This window comes from Panthera tigris, chromosome C2, assembly GCF_018350195.1.
Source record: "Panthera tigris isolate Pti1 chromosome C2, P.tigris_Pti1_mat1.1, whole genome shotgun sequence".
Taxonomy (NCBI): domain Eukaryota; kingdom Metazoa; phylum Chordata; class Mammalia; order Carnivora; family Felidae; genus Panthera; species Panthera tigris.
This window is the reverse complement of record NC_056668.1, coordinates 765,966-786,913: the sequence shown is the minus strand read 5'-3', so window position 1 is coordinate 786,913 and position 20,948 is coordinate 765,966. Positions and strand designations below refer to the sequence as shown.

The window sequence follows — 20,948 nt, the reverse complement described above, 5'->3', positions numbered from 1 at the left end:
CAACTAAACCAGCCCTGGAAGAAAGATTAAAGGGGACTCTTTGAGTGGGGAAAAAAAGACCAAAAGCAACAAAGACTAGAAAGGAACAGAGAACATCACCAGAAACACCAACTTTGCAGGTAACACAGTGGCACTAAATTCATATCTTTCAATAATCACTCTGAATGTAAATGGAATAAATGTCCCAATCAAAAGACACAGGGTATTAGAATGGATTAAAAAACAAGATTCATCTATGTGCTGCCTTCAAGAGACTCATTTTATACTTAAAGACATCAGCAGATTGAAAGTGAAGGGATGAGAAATATCTATCATACTAACAGACACCAAAAGAAAGTCAGAGTAGCCATACTCATATAAGAAAAACTAGATTTTAAACCAAAGACTATAACAAAAGATGAAGAAGGACATTGTATCATAATTAAGGGGACTATCCATCAAGAAGATCTAACAATTGTAAATATTTATATCCCCAACTTGAGACATCTAAATATATAAATCAGTTAATAACAAACATAAAGAAACTCATTGATAATAATACAATAATAGTAGGAGACTTTAACACCCCACTTATAGCAATGGAAAGATCATCTAAGCAGAAAATCAAAAAGAAAACAATGGCTTTGAATGAAAACACTGGACCAGATAGACTTAGCAGATATATTCCGAACATTCCATCCTAAAGCAGCAGAATACACATTCTTTTCAAGTGCACATGGGACATTCTCCAGAACAGATTACATACTGTGTCACAAATCAGCCCCCAACAGGTACAAAAGACTGAGACCATACCAAGCATATTTTGAGACCACAATGCTATGAAACTTGAAGTCAACCACAAGAAAAAAACTGGAAAAGTTACAAATACATGGAGATTAAATAAAATCTTATGAAAGAATGAATGGGTTAATGAGGAAATTAAAGAAGAAATTTAAAAAATACATGGAGGCAAATTAAAATGAAAACACGATGGTCCAAAACCTTTGGGATGCAGCAAAGGTGGTCCTAAGAGGGAAGTATATAGCAATACAGGCCTACCTCAAGAAGCAAGAAAAGCCTCAAATACACAACTTAACCTTACACCTTAAGGAGCTAGGAAAGGAACAGAAAATAAAGACTGGAGCCAGCAGAATAAAGGAAATAATAAAGATCACAGCAGAAATAAATAATACACACACACACACACACACACACACACACACACCCCAGTAGAACAGATCAATGAAACTAATTGCTAGTTTTTAGAAAGAATTAAACCCTTCACCAGACCTATCAAAAAGAAAAGAGAGGGTGCACTGGTGGCTCAGTCGGTTAAGCATCCAGCTTCAGCTCAGGTCATGATCTCATGGTTCGTGAGTTAGAGCCCCCCATTGGGCGCTGCACTGATGATGCAGAGCCTGCTTGGGATTCTGTCTCTCTCCCTCTCTCTCTCTCCCCCTTCCCCCTCAAAAATAAATAAACTTTAAAATAAAATAATAAAAGAGAAAGAACCCACGTAAGTAAAATCACAAATGAAAGAGGACAGATCACAACCAACACCACAGAAATACAAACAATTATAAGAGAATATTATGAAAAATTATATGCCAACAAACTGGGTAATCTGGAAGAAATGGACAAATTCCTAGAAACATACAAACTACCAAAACTGAAATAGGAAGAAATAGAAAACTTGAACAGACCCATAATCAACAAAGAAATTGAATCAGTAATCAAAAATCTCTCAACAAACTAAAGTCCAGGGCCAGATGATCTCCTAGGGGAATTCTACCAGACATTTGTTTTTTTGTTTTTTTATTTGTTATAATTGTAAAGCACTTCTTTTTTTTAAATATAATTTATTGTCAAGTTAGCTAACATACAGTGTACACAGTGTGCTCTTGGCTTTGGGGGTAGATTCCCATGATTCATTGCTTACATACAACACCCAGTGCTCATTCCAACCAATGCTCTCTTCAGTGGCCATCACCCATTTCCCTCACTCTCCCACCCCACCCCCATCATCCCTCAGTTTGTTCTCTGTATTTAAGTCTCTTACGGTTTGTCTCCCTCTCTGTTCGAAACTGTTTTTCCCCTTCCCTTCCCCCATGGTCTTCTGTTAAGTTTCTCAAGTTCCACATATGAGTGAAAACATATGATCTGTCTTTCTCTGCCTGACTTATTTCACTTAGCATAATACCCTCCAGTTCCATCCACATTATTGCAAATAGCAAGATTTCATTCTTTCTCATTTCCAAGTAGTATTCCATTGTATATATAATCTTCTTTATCCATTCAGCAGTTGATGGACATTTGGGCTCTTTCCATAATTTGGCTATTGTTGGAAGTGTTGCTATAAACATTGGGTGTACATAGCAGCACTTTCAACAATAGCCAAATTATGGAAAGAGCCCAAATGTCCATCAACTGCTGAATGGATAAAGAAATTGTGGTTTATATACACAATGGAGTACTACGTGGCAATGAGAAAGAATGAAATATGGCCCTTTGTAGCAACATGGATGGAACTGGAGAGTGTGATGCTAAGTGAAATAAGCCATACAGAGAAAGACAGATACCATATGTTTTCACTCTTATGTGGATCCTGAGAAACTTAACAGAAACCCATGGAGGAGGGGAAGGAAAAAAAAAAAAAAAAAAGAGGTTAGAGTGGGAGAGAGCCAAAGCATAAGAGACTCTTAAAAACTGAGAACAAACTGAGGGTTGATGGGGGGTGGGAGGGAGGGGAGGGTGGGTGATGGGTATTGAGGAGGGCACCTTTTGGGATGAGCACTGGGTGTTGTATGGAAACCAATTTGACAATAAATTTCATATATTGGGAAAAAAATAAAATAAAATAAACATTGGGGTACATATGCCCCTATGAATCAGCACTCCTGTATCCTTTGGATATATTCCTAGCAGTGCTATTGCTGGGTCATAAGGTAGTTCTATTTTTAATTATTTGAGGAACCTCCACACTGTTTTCCAGAGCGGCTGCACCAATTTACATTCCCACCAACAATGCAAGAGAATTTCCATTTCTCCACATCCTCACCAACATCTGTTGTTGCCTGAGTTGTTCATTGTAGCCACTCTGACCGGTGTGAGGTGGTATCTCAGTGTGGTTTTGATTTGTATTTCCCTGATAATGAGTGATGTTGAGCATCTTTTTATGTGTCTGTTGGCCATCTGGATGTCTTCTTTGGAAAAGTGTCTATTCATGTCTTTTGCCCATTTCTTCACTGGATTATTTGTTTTTCAGGTTCTGAGTTTGTTAAGTTCTTTATAGATTTTGGATACTAACCCTTTATCTGATATGTCATTTTCAAATATCTTCTCCCATTCAGTCAGTTGTCTTTTAGTTTTGTTGAGTGTTTCCTTTGCAGTGCATAAGCTTTTTATCTTGATGAGGTCCCAATAGTTCATATTTGCATTTATTTCCCTTGCCTTTGGAGATGTGTTGAGCAAGAAATTGCTGAGGCTGAGATCAAAGAGGTTGTTCCCTATTTTTTTCTCTACGGTTTTGACATTTCCTGTCTCACATTTAGGTCTTTCAACCATTTTGAGTTTATTTTGTGCATAGTATAAGAAAGTGGTCCAGTTTCATTCTTCTGCATGTTGCTATCCAGTTCTCCCACCATTTGCTTAAGAGACTGTCTTTTTTTTCCATTGGATACTCTTTTCTGCTCTGTCAAAGATTAGCCCTATGTTTGTGGGTCCAATTCTGGGTTCTCTATTCTATTCCACTGGTCTATGTGCCTGTTTTTGTGCCAATACTATACTATCTTGATTACAGCTTTGTAGTAAAGGCTAAAGTCCAGGATTGTGATGCTTTGGTGTTCTTTTTCAACATTACTTTGGCTATTTGGGGTCTTTTGTGGTTCTATACAAATTTTAGGATTGTTTGTTCTAGCTTTGAGAAGAATGCCAGTGCAATTTTGATTAGGATTGCATTCTATGTACCTATTGCTTTGGGTAGTATTTACATTTTAACAATATTTGTTCTTCCAATCCATGAGCATGGAATGTTTTTCCACTTCTTTGTGTCTTCTTCATTTCTTTTATAAGCTTTCTATAGTTTTCAGCATACAGACCTTTTCCAGACATTTAAAGAAGAGTTACCATGTATTCTTCTCAAACTGTTCCAAAAAATAGGAATGGAAGGAAAACTTCCAAACTCATTCTACGAGGCCAGCATTACCTGGATTCCAAAACCAGACAAACACCCTTCTAAAAGGGCGAATTACAGGCCAATATCCCTGATGAACTGGATGTAACAATTCTCAGCAAGATACTAGGAAATCAAATCCAACAGTACATTAAAAGAATTATTCACCACAATCAAGTGGGATTTATTCCTGGGCTGCAGGTGTGGTTCAATATACACAAATTGATAAATGTGATACACCACATTAATAAAATAAAGGATAAGAACCATATATATGATCCTCATAATAGATGCAGAAAAAGCTTTGGCAAATACAGCATCCATTCTTGATAAAAAAAAAACTCTCAAAAAAGTAGGTATAGATGAAACATACCTCAACATCATAAAAACCATGTATGAAAGACCCACAGCTAATATCATCCTCAGTGGGGAAAACCTAAGAGCTTTTCCTCTGTGGTCAGAAACAAGACAGGGATGTCCACTCTCACCGTTACTATTTAACATACTACTGGAAGTCTCAGCCTCAGCAATCAGACAACAAAAGGAAATAAACGGCATCCGAACTGGCAAGGAAGAAGTCAACTTTAACTATTTGCAAATGACATGATACTCTTATGTAGAAAACCCAAAAGACTCCACCAAAAATAGCTAGAACTAACACATGAATTCAGCAAAGTTGCATTCCTATACACCAATAATGAAGCAGCAGAAAAAAGAAATCAAAGAATCAATTCCATTTACAATTGAACACACACACAAAAACATTGAGGTATTCCTAGATACCTAGGAATAAACCTAAACAAAAAGGTAAAAGAGCTGTACTCTGAAAAGTATAGAACACTTATGAAAGGAATTGAAGAGGGCACAAAGAAATGGGGGAAAATCCCATGCTCATGGATTAGAAGAACAAACATTGTTAAAATGTCTATACTACCCAAAGCAATCTACACATTCAATGCAATCCCTATCAAAATAACACCAGCATTTTTCACAGAGCTAGAGCAAACAATTCTAACATTTGTATGGAACCACAAAAGGCACTGAATAGCCAAAGCAATCTTGAAAAAGAAAAGCAAAGCAGGAGGCATCACAGTTCTGGACTTCAAGCTATATTACAAAGCTGGAGTCATAAAGACGGTATGGTACTGGCACAAAAACAGACACATAGATCAATGGAATAGAATAGAAAACCCAGTAATATACCCACTACTATATGGTCAACTAATCTTTGACAAAGCAGGAAAGAATATCCAATGTAAAAATGACAGTCTCTTCAACAAATGGTGTTGGTAAAATTGGACAGGACATGCAAAAGAATGAAACTGGGCCACTTTCTTACACCATACACAAAAATAAATTCAAAATGGATAAAAGACCTAAGTGAGAGAAAGGATGCCATCAAAATCTTAGAGGAGAACACAGGCAGAAACCTCTCTGACCTCAGCCACATCAACTTCTTACTAAACATGTCTCCAGAGGCAAGGAAAACAAAAGCAAAAATGAACAACTAGAACTTCATCAAGATAAAAACTTCTGCAGAGTGAAGGAAACAATCAACAAAACTAAAAGTCAGGCTACAGAATGGGAGAAGATATTTGCAAATAAAATATCTGATAAATACTTAGTATCCAAAATCTATAAAGAATTTATCAAACTCAACACCCCCCCCCAAAAAAAATCCAGTGAAGAAATGGGCAAAGGACATAAAATAGACATTTTTCCAAAGAAGACATCCCGATGGCTAACACACACATGAAAAGATGCTCAATTCAACATCACTCATCATCAGGGAAATACAAATCAAAACCACAATGAGATACCACCTCACACCAGTAAGAATGGCTAAATTTAACAACTTGGGAAAACAGAGATTATCGAGGATGTGAGGAAAGGGGAACCCTTTTGCACTGCTGGTGAGAATGCAAACTGGTGCAGTCACACTGGAAAACAGTATGGAGGTTCCTCAAAAAATTAAAAATAGAATTACCCTACAAAGGTAGTTCTAGGTATTTATCCAAAGGATACAAAAATGCTGATTCAAAGGGGCACATGCACCCCAATGTTTATAGTAGTGCTATCAACAATAGCTAAATTATGGAAAGAGCCCAAATGTCCATCTGTTGACTGGTGAATGGATAAAGAAGTTGTGGTATATATATATGTGTGTGTGTATATATATATGTGTATATATATATGTGTGTGTATATATATATATATATACATGTGTATATATATATATATATATGTGTATATATATATGTGTGTATACACACACACACACACACACACACACTGGAATATTACTCAGTGATCAAAAAGCATGAAATCTTGCCATTTGCAACCATGTAGATGGAACTGGAGTGTATTACGCAAAGTGAAATTAATTAATCAGAGAAAAAAAGTGTCATATGATTTCACTCATGTAGAATTTGAGAAACAAAACATATGAACACAGAGGAAGGGAAGAAAAAATAAGATAAAAACAGAGGGAGACAAACCATAAGACTTTTAAATACAGAGAGCAAACTGAGGGTTGCTGGAGGGGAGGTGGGGGGGATGGGCTAAATGGGTGATGGCATCTAATTTTCTCCTTAGCTCCTTTTGAAGCATGGTGATTTGGGGGTGGGAGATGGAGAGAAACGTTTCTAATTTTTCTATGTGAATACATCTGCTTTGACATTCTGTATTTATTTACTCAATTTTGGTAAGTCATAGAAAATTACCATTTCACCCAGGTATTTCAGCCTAGAGTTATAAGTAATCTCTTAAGATTTAATTTTCTCTATCTTGATGGTCATCTCTTCTTCCTTTTAGGACTTCTGCTATGTGTATATATGGTTTTACGTTTCTGGATTAGGTTATCTACTACTTATTTATTTTGTTGGTTGTTTTCAAAGAACTGGGCTTTTATTTGTTAATTCTACTGTTTCTCTGTTTTCCAACTTGTTAATTTCTGACCATCCCTTATTAATGGCTACTTTCAGTTTATTCAATTGTTATTAATTTAAATTTTGGAATTTGACATTTCATTCATTTATTTTTCTTTCTTTTGTTTTTCTTGATATAAATATAAGGCTGTAAGTTTGTCTCTGACCACTGCCCGAGTAACACTCCCTGGATTCTGATATGTTTTCATTACCAACATCTTCTAGCAATTCTGAAATTGGTTTGTATTTATCCTTTGACACAAGAGTTTTTAAACAAAGTTTTAAAATACACAGGCAAAAGAACACTTAAACTTTGTTTTGATTCTTAGTTTTATCGTGTTGTTTACATTATTTCTATCTCGAATTGAAATGTTCATGTGGCCTAATTTGTGGTCAGTTTTCATGATTCGTCTATGTGTCCTGGAACAGAAAATGTGTATTCTTTATGATCAGAGCACAGACTTCGACAGCTATTCACAAGACCTACCACACCATGCTATATCGGACTTCTCCATTCTAACCTCCTTGTGTCCCCTGGATCTGTTTTGGACTGATAGAAGAGCACTAAATCTAATAGTGGGATTTCTTTCTGTTTCTCCTATTGTGTCCTATAGTTTCTGCTTCATAACAATTGCGGTCGTGTCATTTGCTGCATAAATAGCTGTCACTGAAATGCAATCATTATGAAAAGTAGCCCACACTCCGAGGTCCTTCCTCCTCTCATTTAATGTTTTTTGGCCCCAAATGTGTCCTGTACAATATAAATACCATGACCCTTGTATTCTTTTACTCAAATCAACTTTACTAAAACAAATTTATATACAATTAAATGAGCCTGTTTTAAGTGTATAGTTAGGTTAAGTTTTGCCAAACGTGCATTCCTGCATAGCAGCTACCACAACCAAGAGCATTGGCATCCCCAACCTTGGGCCTCATCCCATACCCCAAGCAGACACTGACATCCTTCTGACACTATAGATTAGATTTGTCTGGTCTAGAGTTGCATAATAGTAGAATCATACAGTATGCACTCTTTTTTCTGGGTTCTTTCACCCAACATAATGTTTTTGAGGTCCATCCACGTTGTCAGGAATCTATTCCTTTCTGTTGTTGAGTAGAGTGAGTTTCCATTGTATGAGTAGTCTGATTGATGAGTAGTCAGTCCTTGACATACTGATGATAATTGGACGCGTTTCCAGGTTTGGGCTTTTATGAATGAGGCTGCTATGAACTCTTCAGTACAGATTTTGGTTTAGACCAATATCTTCATTTTTCTTGGATAAATACCTAAAAGAAGAATTGCTGGATTGTATGGTAAGTATCTGTTTAACGTTTTAACTGTTTTCCAAAGTGTTTGTACCATTTTATATTTCCATCAGAAATGTATGCATTATAACTGCTTCATCTGTGTCAACACTTAATATTACCAGTCTTATTAATTTTAGCGTTCTGGTGGGTGTGCAGTGGTATCTTATCATGGTTTTAATTTTCTTTTCCCTGATCGCTAATGATTAGCACTTACTGACTAGTCACTCCATTGTGAGGTGCCTGTTACAATCTCCTGCCCAATTTTATTGGGTTGTGTGGTTTTCTAGTTCTATGTACGTAGTTGTGCATGAGTTCTTTTAAAAATCTGAATACAAGTCTTTTATTACATATATTTTGCAAATTTTTTTGCACTCCATGACTTGTCTAATCACCATATTCCCAATGTGATCTTTTGATAAGCAGAAGACTTCAATCTTTATAATGTCCAATATTCCATTTTTATCTCATGGTGATTGCTTTTTTGTGGGTCCTAAAAAATCTTTGCCTAACCCCAAGTCATAAGGACACTCTCTTCTAACATTTGTTTAAGCATTTACATGTAGGCCTATGAGCCACCTCAAATTACCCTGTGTGTATAGTGTGTGTGTCTGTGGAGGGTCTATGAAAGAAGAAGGCCACAGAGGGGGCAGGGTGTCCACCCATAATGGGAAGGGTGTCCATTCATATGACCACTGAACTGTACATATTCAAGGGAGAGTGCAAGAGACCCGAAGAAAAACATGGGTTAAAAGGGGAAGGGAAAGCAAAGATTTAAGCTGGTGGGGAAAGAAAACTCTTTCAATTAATGGTTTAAGAGGAACCAAACACCTATATTAAAAAAAAAAAAAAGAAAAGAAAAGAAAAAACAAACCTGAAACTTACAGACATTATGGGCATCCTGATAGGGTACACTAAAAAGACACAACATCATCTCTGTGGTATTCCTGCCCATAACGTAATGATATAAATGCATAACTAGAATCTAAATCATGAGGAAACATCCAACTACCCCAAATTGAGGCATGTTCTACAAAATAACTGGTCTATATTACTCCAAGATGTCAAAGTCACAAAACATAGAGAAGGGCTAAGCAACTGTTTCAGATTAAAGGAGACTAGAGACATGACGACCAAATGCAACATGTGACCTGAGACTGGATCATGTGCCAGAAGAGAAAAAATGCTATAAAGGGAATTATTGGGACAACCATCAAAATTTGAATATAGTCTGTGGATGGCATTGTGTCAATATTAAGTTTCCTAATTTGATCACTGCACTGGCTATGTAAGACAATGTTCTTATTCTTAGGAAACACACACTGAAGTACTTAGGGATAAAAATAATACCAAGTATAGCCACTGATGAAATTAGCCTTTGTTTAGAAGTTTTAATAAGCAACTTTTGCAAAAGTACTAACAGCCACACAATTAAAATGTTTTCAACAAAGTGTTCATTTGGAATAAATTTACTAATAACAATTAAGCAAAGAAAATAGGGCATGTAAAGAAAAATCCTCACAAACACATAACTAACATATTTTAGTGTGTATTTCTGTAACAGTTTTGTTTCTATTGCTTTATGAATATCCAGAGTGATCCAAAATGTTCAAATGAAGGAGCTAACCCTGGAGCCAACTTCCCACAAGCTGAGGACTAAGTTTCTCTTGGGGAAAAAATGACAGATGTTGCTAAACATCCCCCCCCTCCCAAAGAAAGTCTACAAAAAAATGGAGTCTTGTTGATAATTCATGGCCATGACCATTTCTCCACACATTTATCAGCTATGAACATTTGTATACAAATTTTCGTGTGGACATACCTTTTCATATCTTTTAGGTAAAAACCTCAGAGTGAAATGATTGGGTCATATGATAGATATAGGTTTAAATTTTTAAGAAACAAGCTGTTTTCCAAGTAGTTGTACCATTTTACACTCCCACCAGCAGCATATAAGAGAATTCAATTGCTTCACAGTCTCACCAACAACTGGTATGATCAGTCTTAAATTGTAGCCATTCTAATCTCATTGTAGTTTTAATTTGTATTTCCCTAATGACTCATGATGTTGAGGTTTCCTGTGCTTGTTATCCATATATCTTCTTTGTTGAAGTGTCTCTTCAAACCCTTTGTCTGTTTTTTAAAAATTGGGTTGTTAGTCTCATTATTTAGTTTTGAGGGTTCTTAATGCATGCTGAATACAAGTCCTTCATTAGATGTATGATTTGCAATTTTTTTCTCCCAGTCTGTGGCTTGTCTTTTCATTCCCGTAACAATGTCTTTCAAAGAGCAGAAGTTTTGTTGTTGTTGTTGTTGTTGTTGTTGTTGTTTATGAAGTCCATTTCAGCTTTTTCTTCAAAAAAAAAAATGGGATCTTGCTTTTTGAGTCATATGTATAAAGTGCCCACACCCAAAATTTTTCCATAAATTTTACAGTTTTATGTTTTAAATTATCTATTTTGAGTGAATATTTGCATATGGTTCAAGATATGGATCAATGCTCATTTTTACATATTATACAATTATCACAGTACCATTTGTTGAAAAGACTTCTTTTGCACTGAACTACATTTGCACCTTTGTAAAAAAAATTAGTTGTAAATATATGTGTGGATCTATTTTTGGACTCTATTCTGTTCCATTGATCTATTTGTCTATCTTGTTTCAATACTGCACTGTCCTGATTACTACAATTTATAAGTCTCAAAATTAGTATTATTCCCCCAACCTTCTTTTTCAAAATGATTGCAGCTATTCTGGGTCCTTTGCATTCCCATTTGAATTTTAAAATCAGCTTATCAATTCTACAAAGTAGCCTGTTAAATTTTTAATTGAACCAATAGATCAATTGAGAGAGAAAGAACATCTTAACAATACCATTACCATAGTATATCTCTCCATTTATTAGGGTGTTTTCTAATCAAGAAAAGATATTGAATTTTATCAAATACTTTTCTGCATCTTTTGAGATGATCATAGCTTTTTTTCTGTTTTGGTTTGTTATCATGGTGAATTACATTTATTGATTTTCAAATGCGAAACAAATTTTGTAATGTTTCATGTACTTAAATTTTTTAAATAATTTATTCTGAGACAATTGATTCACATGCAGTTTTAAGAAATAATGTAGAAAGACCCTGTGTATGCATTACCCGACTTTTCCCAATGGTAACATCTTATAAAACTATACAATGTGTTGTGTACAATGACACAACCAGGATATTGACATTGACAGAGTTATGATACAGAACAGTTCCATAGAGGATCCCTCTAGGGCTCTTTTATGGTCACATCCCTTTCCCTCCTACTTCTACTCCATCCTTTAACTACAAGCAATCACTAATATGTTTTTCATTTCTTTAATTTTGTCATTTCACAAGTGTTTTGGGATAAGTGTTTTTTCACTCAGCATAATTCTCTAGAGATTTATCTAGGTGTTGTATGTATCAGCAGCTAATTTCTTTTTATTGCTGAGTAATATTTCATGGTACAGATATGCCACAGTTTGCTTAACCATTACCCACTGAAGGACAACTTGTTCCTTCTAGTTTGAGGCTTTTATGAATAAAGCTGCTATATACATTTGTTTACAGGTTTTTGTGTGAGTGTAAATCTTCAATTTTCTGGGATAAAGGCCCAGGAATGAAAATTGCTGGGTCATACAATAGTTGCATTTTTAAAAAAATTTCCAAACTGTTTTCCAGAATTCCTATACCATTTTCTAGTCCTTCCAACATCATATAAGTAAGTCTCTCCATATCCTCAGCCATATTTGGTACTAACACCACCCTTCATTTTAGCCATTCTGATAAATACGCAATGATATCTCATTGTGCTTTTAATTAGCATTTTCCTGATGAATAATGATGCTGAACATCTTTTCATGTGTTTACTTTCCATCAATATCTTCTTCGGTGAGATTTCCCTTCATGTCTTCGGCCTATTTCCTAGCTGGATTATCTTTTTCCCTATTGAAGTTTGAGAGTTCTTTATATATTTTAGTTACTAGACCTTTTCAGATATGTGGTTTGCGAACATTTTCTACAACTCTATAGCTTTTCACCCTTTTAACAGGATCATTCACAGAGCAAACATTTCTGATTTTGATAAACTCCAATTTATAAATTTTCCTATTATGTATCATGCTTTTGGTGTCAAGTCTAAGAATTCTGCCTAGTGCTAGATCCTAAAATTTTTCTATTTTTTTCCTAATAGCTTCATTATTTCTATGTTTTACATTTGGTTCTATGATCCATGTAAAATTAATGTTTATATAAAGTGTGAGATTTAGGTGGAGGTTCATTTTTTTTTACTTATGAATGTCCGATTGCTTCAGAATCATTTATTGAAATGGCAATTTTTCTTCCATTGAATTGATGGTGCACCTTTGTGGAAAAATTTTTGAGTACTTTTTCAACCCTACCCTTTTTCTCCTCTCCTTCTGGGACCCTGATGTCATGAATGTCAAATCATTTGTCACAGTTCCATAGGTCCTTGAGCCTCTGCTTATTTTTTTTTAGTCTATTATCTCTCTATTGTTCATATTAGGTAATTTCTATTGTTTTATATTTCAGTTCATGGACTCTTTCCTCATTCTACTGTTTGTTTTTTTAATTTCTTGTCAAGTTCCTCATTCTAGTGTTAGTTTTAAATTTTGTTTGGTTCTTCTTTATACCTTCTATTTCTTAAGACTTTCTATTCCATTTCTTTACTGAGGCCTTTCTATTTTTCATTTGTTTCAAGCATGTTTGTAATTATTCACTGAAGCATTTTCATCAGATAATTCTAACATCTGTTACCTCAGTGTTGGCATCTATTGATTGTCTTTTTCGTTCATTTTGAGATCCTCCTGATTCTGGGTATAATTAGTAATGTTTGATTAAAATCAGGACATTTTTGTATTATGTTAGGAGATTCTGGATCTGTTTTAAATCTTGTTTCAGTTGGCTTTCTTTGACAGTGCTCTGGCAAAGAGAAGGGGCACTATCTTGTTACAGTCAGATAGAGGTAGAAGTCCCTGTTCCCCATGAAACCCTCCAGTGATACACAAGGAGAGGAGAACTCTGTTACTTCTGGGTGATGGAGGGAGTTCCAGCTCCCCATGTGGTCTCCACTGATAACCACACTGGAGGTGGCCTCATTCCTGCTGAGCAATATGTAAGTCCTAAGTCTTCAACAGGATCCACTGACACCATTCCAGTGAGGAGGGGGAAATATACCTCATTACTGATGGATAAAGGTGGAAATCCATTCTTTCTGTGGTCTCCACTGAGCTGCAAGGAGTCATGCTTCATTTCCAACTAATGGGGATGAAAAGCCTGGCTCTCTATTTGGCATTCTGTAGTATCATTCTTGTGAGGGTGAAAGTCTAGGCTCCTCCACTTGGCCTTTGTTTGCATGGTGGGAGTGGGGCCATAGTTTTCCTTTTATGTGGTTTATAACTAGAATAGAGAGATTAATGTCTCAAAGTTTTCTGCCTTTCTAGGTTGTCCCTTTCCTGATCTTTTGACTTGATCCCTTTCCTTGATCCAAGAGCAAGCTTTTGTTGGGACTAGTTTTGTCTGCATCATTGTTATTTCTAGGTTACCAGCTTTTTCAGCTCCAGCCTGAAATGTATAAAGCAGAAAGAAAACCCAGAGAACTCACCACCATGTTGTTCCTCAGTTCCTAATGTTCCTGGTGGTCTCCCTTCTTTTCTGTACCTTGTAGAATCTTTTTAGGTTTGCTTTATATACAATATCCAGATTTTTAGTTGTACTTAGTGAGTGGAATAGGGAAAAGCAATCCCATGTCACAAAGAAGTAGCCAGTTTCACATATTTTTATTGCTATATTATTTGGTGTATTGAGATTTGTGACAATTTTATCTCCTTTATAAATATACAGTGACATTTTATCTTGTTTCATAATTTGTGTCTTAAATTCAATCTGCCTTGTCTTCCTAAGGTTGAATGGGTCTTTTCTGAATCACTTTAATTTCTTATTTATAACATATATGTTGGCTTTGCTATTTCTTTCAATGAGTTAATTTAATGTGAATTTGGCATAACAGATTTTTTTTTGTCTTAATGCCAGCATCTTACATTTTCTATTTATAATTTTTTTTAAATTTTCTCATTCTTGTTATTTCACTTTCTTCTTTCTGAAGTTGGGTGTTTTCCTTCTGGTAATTTGAAAGGTTTTCAATCTGTTTAATTACTCCAGTTTCTTCTTTCATATATTATATTCTAACACTTTTCTTAGATTTAGCATATTTAGAGAATATCTATTGACCACGCACTAAAGAGGACAAGAAAGTGAAAGGCTGCCTCTTCATCACAACTTTCCTCTCCTTGCTTACTTTCTGATTTTTTCTGGTTTTAATTCATGCTCATTTCTGTTTAAGTTCTTCTCTCTCTGGGACCCTTTATAACTGTTTCTTGATTTTTTTTAACTTAGAAAATATCTGTGCCATCCCACTGTGAGAGATCAATATTCTAATATCCATACTCCCTTCCCCAAGCCTCTTGATTTCTTTTGTCAATTTTACTTTATCATCATTTATGACATTTTCTTCTGAGACTCCGTCCTATAGTTGTGGGACTTTACTTTTCTATAGTATTAAGTCTGTGCTCATCCCCTATCTTTGCCTTGTAGGTTTTCCTTTCATCTCTTAATTAAAGAGTTTTATTTTATTTAACAGAGCTAACATCCAGAAATTTCATATTTGAGACTACTTCCTGCTTTTCTACTTGAATGACTGCTTGACATGACATAGCACCTGTTGACTTCTCAGTGCTTCAGTGTCCTCATGCCATCTTTGGCTGGGCAATTTCTTTTTTCACCTCTCTCATTAATCATTATATCACTGCAATCTTTTTTTTTTTTTTTTTAAGTATAACTGGCGTTACCACCCCAACTGAAAATGCCTGTGGGATTTTCACCCTTGGATATTTTTCTTCCAGAAAAGAATTTTTCATATCAGGCTTCTTTCAGGCTTTCTTAACTGGGCTCCCCAAGAAAAATAAGTCATAATACCCTAAGGCATGCATTGCTGATAACAAATCAACTTGATTTCTCTGCATCTGGAATAGTACTAGTCATAAACCATCCTGGGAGAATTGAGAAAATAGTCACTTAATCATTTTTTGTGTCCTGTGGTCCAGCTGAGGAGCCCTACTGAAAAAAGCAAAAATGTTGGTTTTGGTTGTATTTTTCTTGCTCATGTGTACCTTGCTCAGTTCTTGCTAAATCTTTTCCTTATTCTTATATATTCAGGTCAATCACCTCAATGTTCCCCTCCCCCCATCTATGACCCTTTGAGGACTGGACCCTCCCAAACTAGAAGACCAAGTCAAAATGTGTGCCTTGCTGGGTGCAGGCCTGGGCTCTGGCTTCTGTTCAATGGCCAGCACAAGAATCCACTCTACCCTGCCCATAACATATCTGGTCCAAGGCAGAGGGATCTCAGGTGTCACCCCCAAGTCTAATAGCTGTTTTGCTTTTGCCCAGTTTACCTTTTTCTGGAAGTTGGTGCTTTTCATATCTTTCCCTCGAATCAGAAGGGAATAAAAGCTAAGAGCAGGCAGCTGAGGGCTCCCATGTTGAATCCCCTGGCACGTTTAGTGTGCCAGCTCCCTCATCCTGCTCTCTGAGGTCTTCTCTCATTTGTCTTATCCTCTCTTTGTCTTTGGCCACATTTCTGTCTGTTGTTGGTGATAAGCCGCACTGGGTGTTCCATCTTTCATTCTCCTTGCCAGCTAGTGACCCCATCCTATCCCAGAAGAAATCACCATCACTGTGGTTAGGGCAAGAGGAAAGGGGTGAGAAAGACTCCACTCTCTTTGAAACTTTCACCTCCTTTCCCAGGGCTGCTGACTCCCATTTCATTCATACTCCTGCTGACAGGATCAGTGGGCATTTTCCCCAAGACTCTGACTTCAGCCTTCTCTCTTCACAGCTTCTAGGCAGGGTGGAGGCAAGTGCTGCTTTGCAGCAGCAAGCTGGTCTGCCTCTCTCCCTTTCAACAATAAAGACTTTTGCTGTCACTTGGCTTAACTTCTCCAAATCCCTGTGTTGTTCATATCCTTGTGTTTGAGAGTAGTAAGACTGAGAACTGGTTTCACCCAACCTCCTAAGCCAAAAGCAATTGACAACTCTACAAAAATGTGGAGTGGTGACTTTGATCCCTAGCTTATGGATGAAGAAACCAGGAACTTCTTCCAGAGCTTCAGCCAGCAAGTGATGGGGCTACATAGCATGGAGGCTTCTCATTCCCATCTTGTACTTTTACTTCTTAAATATGGTAGGGACAGAAGCAAGATTTCCTGATCAAAAATTGTTTCATTCAGTATGAGTGTTTCATTTAGTATGAGGTGTCTTGGTGGAAAGAACATTTGTTTTCTTGGAAAGAACTCCTTAACAAGTGCTAGAGTAGAAAGGCAAAGGAGTTGGCTCCTTCTCCTCTCATTGTGATCAAGGAGGGCAACAAGCCTTCAGAAAAGAGACAAGGTGATGTGGATGTACAGCACAGTAGAGAGGATTTTAAAGTCACTAGAGGAGTTTAAATGTGGTAAGGAAAAGAAAAATGCTGAGACTGTGAAGGATATGAGCTGGGAGAGAGCAAAGTGGACTTCAGAAAGTCAGGCACATCTTAGAGTCTTATACGAACCTCCTCCCCCCCACCCATGTACCACTCAGTATGGTCGGTGTTTCTCATTTAAAGCTTCTGAGGGGTACTGAGATGTGAGGAGTCCTGTACCTGGTGGATATAGAGTAGGACTAGGGACAGTGTACAGACCTTGATGCTGGGGCACAGACGTCAGGAGAGTGAGAGTCTCCATGAATTAGCAGAAATCCCTAGGAACTTTGGATTTTCACTAGGCTGGGGTCAAGGCTACTCTTATCTAATCTTTGCAGGACTTGAACTCAGACTTGCTAGCTTCCGGGTGTTGGTCCCTGATTGCTGTTCCAGAGGTAGCTGGGCACTAATGTTAAGAGCACAGGCACTGGAGTCAACTGACTAGATTCAGATCTTGGTTGTTGGCTCCTCCATTTGCTCATCTCTGATATGGGAGCAGTAACAGCACACAAGGTAGACTGCTGGTCTGAAGGTTAGAGTGGTCTTTGTACAGCACCTAGACAGTGCCTAGGACTCGGTAAGTATGATGCGAAGTGTTTAAATGAAGTCTATAAACCTGATAAAAGTGCCTATCCCGTGCTGTGAGATAAAGGGACAAGGAGGCTCTAACTGTGCCTTGCACCCCAGAAGTGTTCAATGCACACAAGTCACTGCTGTCCACTATCTTGAGTTTTGCAGGACAGCATTCCTAGGTCAGCTCCCCACTAATTTTGCTTTCATGTTGCTTTTCTGTGGATTCTGTCTCTGTGTGCATATTTATTCATCTTTTGCCAGTTGGATCTAATGAAGTTTCTTCTCAGGCTTGTGTTTGATCTCCATTTCTCCCAGATGGTTCCCAAATGCGGCAGGAGAGGCTGTCAGCGCAGCCATAGTGTGGTTCAGACTCCCCTATGGCAGAGCACGTGTGGGATGGCTGAGCTGAGGACGGCAAGGTCCCACCTGCCCCCGAGGTCGGAGGGCACAGGTGAAGCAAGAAGTTCCAGACCCACGGGGGACTCCCCATGTGTCAGGCCACGCCCCACCAGCTGAGGGAGCGGAGGCAGCCATGTAGACCCAAAGCACAAGTTGAGCAGAGAACTGGAGACGGCACACGGACCCCACGGGCTGCCGTCTCTTCCAGGCAGCCCTCGGTCCCACCCCAATCAGGCCCCCACGGCAGAGGTTCCCAGCCGACCTCACAGAGCACAAAGGCAGGAGTGGCAAGGGGGCCCTTAGAACCGCTGATGCCAGGCCCAGCCCAGCCCAGCCCAAGTAACTCTGACCCTCTGGACCGGAGCCCAGGCCCAGCCGGCTTTGGAGACAGCCCAGGTGATTTTAAGGAGCGGCCGCTGCCTGGGAGGAAGAGAAGCCCTTAGCATTCCTTACGTGCTGTGGGAGCTGCAGAAACCAAACAACACACTTTGCCCAAACGCCACTTGGAGGAAGATAAGAGCAACTCCGGCTGCAGCCGAGCATTCCTTCAGTGAGGGGGCCGAGCTTCCTGCCGGGCTTCCTGGAGAACTCCGGCTGCAAATCCCGGCAGTGGCCGTCTCACAGCCCGGGGCCCCGGAAGACGAAGTCCCTCGGCACTCACCCCGGGCTGGAGCGGCTCTAAACCGGGGCGACGGGCTTCGAGGAGCCAGGCTCTTCCTGCCCTGCCTGGGTTTGCCCTTTCCTTTTCCTCCTGCCGAGGGGAAGCCTGAGGCTGGCCTAGCGGTGGACTCAGCAGTCCACGGCGCCCCCTAGAAGCCCACTTGGCGCCTCGGCTCTCACCCCCCCCCCCCGGGTCCTGACCAGACAGCGCCACGTCACCTGGCCACCACACGGGGACCACCTCACAGGACCACCACATGGGGGCCACCACATGGGACCACCTCAGGGAGACCCCCTCATGGGACCACAGCCGGGGCTATGTCACAACCCCCCTCACGGGACCACTTCGGGACCATGTCACAAGCCCCCTCACGGGACCACTTTGGGGACCATGTCACAACCCCCCTCACGGGACCACCTCAGCGAGACCCCCTCATGGGACCACCGCCAGGGTTATGTCACAACCCCCCTCACGGGACCACTTCCGGGACCATGTCACAAGCCCCTCACGGGACCACTTTGGGGACCATGTCACAACCCCCCTCACGGGACCACCTCAGCGAGACCCCCTCATGGGACCACCGCCAGGGCTATGTCACAACCCCCCTCACGGGACCACTTCGGGGACCATTTCATAACCCCCTCACGGGGCCACTTCAGGGACATGTCACAAACCCCATCATGGGACCACCACAGAGGACCACCTCAGGGGGATCATCACTGAAGTCCATGTCACAGACCCCCTCTTGGGACCATCTCATGGGACCTCATTATAGGACCACTAGGCACTCACCCGACTAACCAGACACGGAGCTCTCCGCTTCTCTCCTTCTCTCCTCTCGCACTCTCTCTCTCTCTCCCTCCCTCTGTCTCGGGAAGAAAGCCTTTCCCAGAATCCCCCAGGGCAATCGTCCTCACACCTCATTGGCCAGCGAGGCATCGCGTGTGTCTTTCTAAGCCAATCACAGGCTGGGGAAGGAAATGCACGTCTTCAGCTGGGCGAGAGGCCCAGGTCGCACGCAGCAGGGGCGTGGCCTAGGGGCGGTGGAGGAGGTCTCTCCAGGGCGCGGGGCTGTCGTGCCCTGAGGTCCCCGGGCGATCTGAAGGGCTGGGAACCCTTGTCTGGCCCTGGGCCGAAGCAGCAGAGGAGCCACTGCCGAACGAAGGGGCTCCACGGGAAGTGGGAGCTTGGCGCCAAACCGCCGGACCTCCGCGTCTCTGGGTTTGTGGGCTGGAGGCACCTGCTGTTCCCGGTAGTGTGTGCAGCAAGGGCAGCTTTCCTGAGGCATCGCGGGGTGCTGAGCACGTTCTGGCGATGTCCACACTGAGGCAATGGGACCCCCGACAGCCCCCGGCCACAGGCCTGAACGCCCATCGGGAGATGAGAAAAGTGGGGCAGAGCCCGGATTCGAACTCTGGGTGGTCCCGTCCTGTCCACAACTCCATGGACCCTGCCACGAGCACTCTGAAGTCTCTTCTTATGGCGACCACCTGGTTAGCCCCTCCCTCCTCCCTGGAGATCCAGTCAGCAGGAGTACTCTTCCTGTGTCAACAGTACTGTGGACGATTGCCGGTTGCTGTTTTTAAGCAGGCTCCACACCCGATGGGGGACTCGAACTTGCTACCCTGGGATCCAGAATGGCGCACTCCCCAAACCGAGACAGCCAGGCACCCTGATACAACCATCTTATGAAATCATTCCTGTTCCTTCCATATTTAGCAGGTGAGGCAAATGAGGCATGGAGAGGTTAAAGTTACTTACCCAGCCTGACATGGCTAAAGAGTTGGGGAGCCAAAATTTAAGTCCGGGATGATCAACTTCAGAACACTTCACCACAGCCTAGGGCGGTTTTGGAATGGTTTCTGGGCTGGGTGTGTCATTCACTCATGGTCATCTTTCCTAGCCTTCTGGGTTTGGATGGACTCAAAGCTCTCCCAGGGTCAGGAACTTAAAAGAGGAAAGAGTTCTTCTAGGTCTAAATGGAGGAGACTTTTCCTGACACGAGCAGACAAAAGGAGTCCCTGGTGAGGGAGGCTGCTGATTTCCATCTTAGCAGCATGGGTCAGGCCGACCGAGACTGCAAGACTCAAGTCTGCAGGAGGGCTTCTAAGCTGTGCAGCTTGCTCCGATCGCTTCTGTTTCTGCTGGTCTGCTTTGCTTTAGCAACAGGCAGAAAACTATTATTCTTAAAAATGCCTTGTTTAAAAGAGCAGCCAGGAAAAGAAAGCCAAGGAAATGTATCCCATCCATGCTGATGTCAGAGGAAATGGGAACCCCAGGAAAGAGCATTTCAAGAAACGGGAGACGAAAACACCGCTTGAACAGTGTCTCTGGGTTCAGAAGGGGAAAGTCCTCGTGTTTCCATGATGTTTGG

The 20,948-nt window shown here is 40.2% G+C and overlaps 1 protein-coding gene across 5 annotated transcripts in view; it reads right to left on the bottom strand.

The window, feature by feature from the left end:
* LOC122242040 overlaps positions 1 to 19,737 on the bottom strand; it is a 29,558-nt gene extending 9,821 nt beyond the window's left edge. For all 5 annotated transcript variants that reach the window (XM_042999092.1, XM_042999093.1, XM_042999091.1 and 2 more), the window contains exon 1: positions 19,367 to 19,737. Coding sequence is in view for 1 of the 5 variants with exons in the window: in XM_042999095.1 (XP_042855029.1) it covers positions 19,367 to 19,513 (147 nt within the window). In the remaining 4 variants the exon portion in view is untranslated. The remainder of the gene's footprint in view (positions 1 to 19,366) is intronic.
* Between the last annotated feature and the right edge of the window lie 1,211 nt (positions 19,738 to 20,948).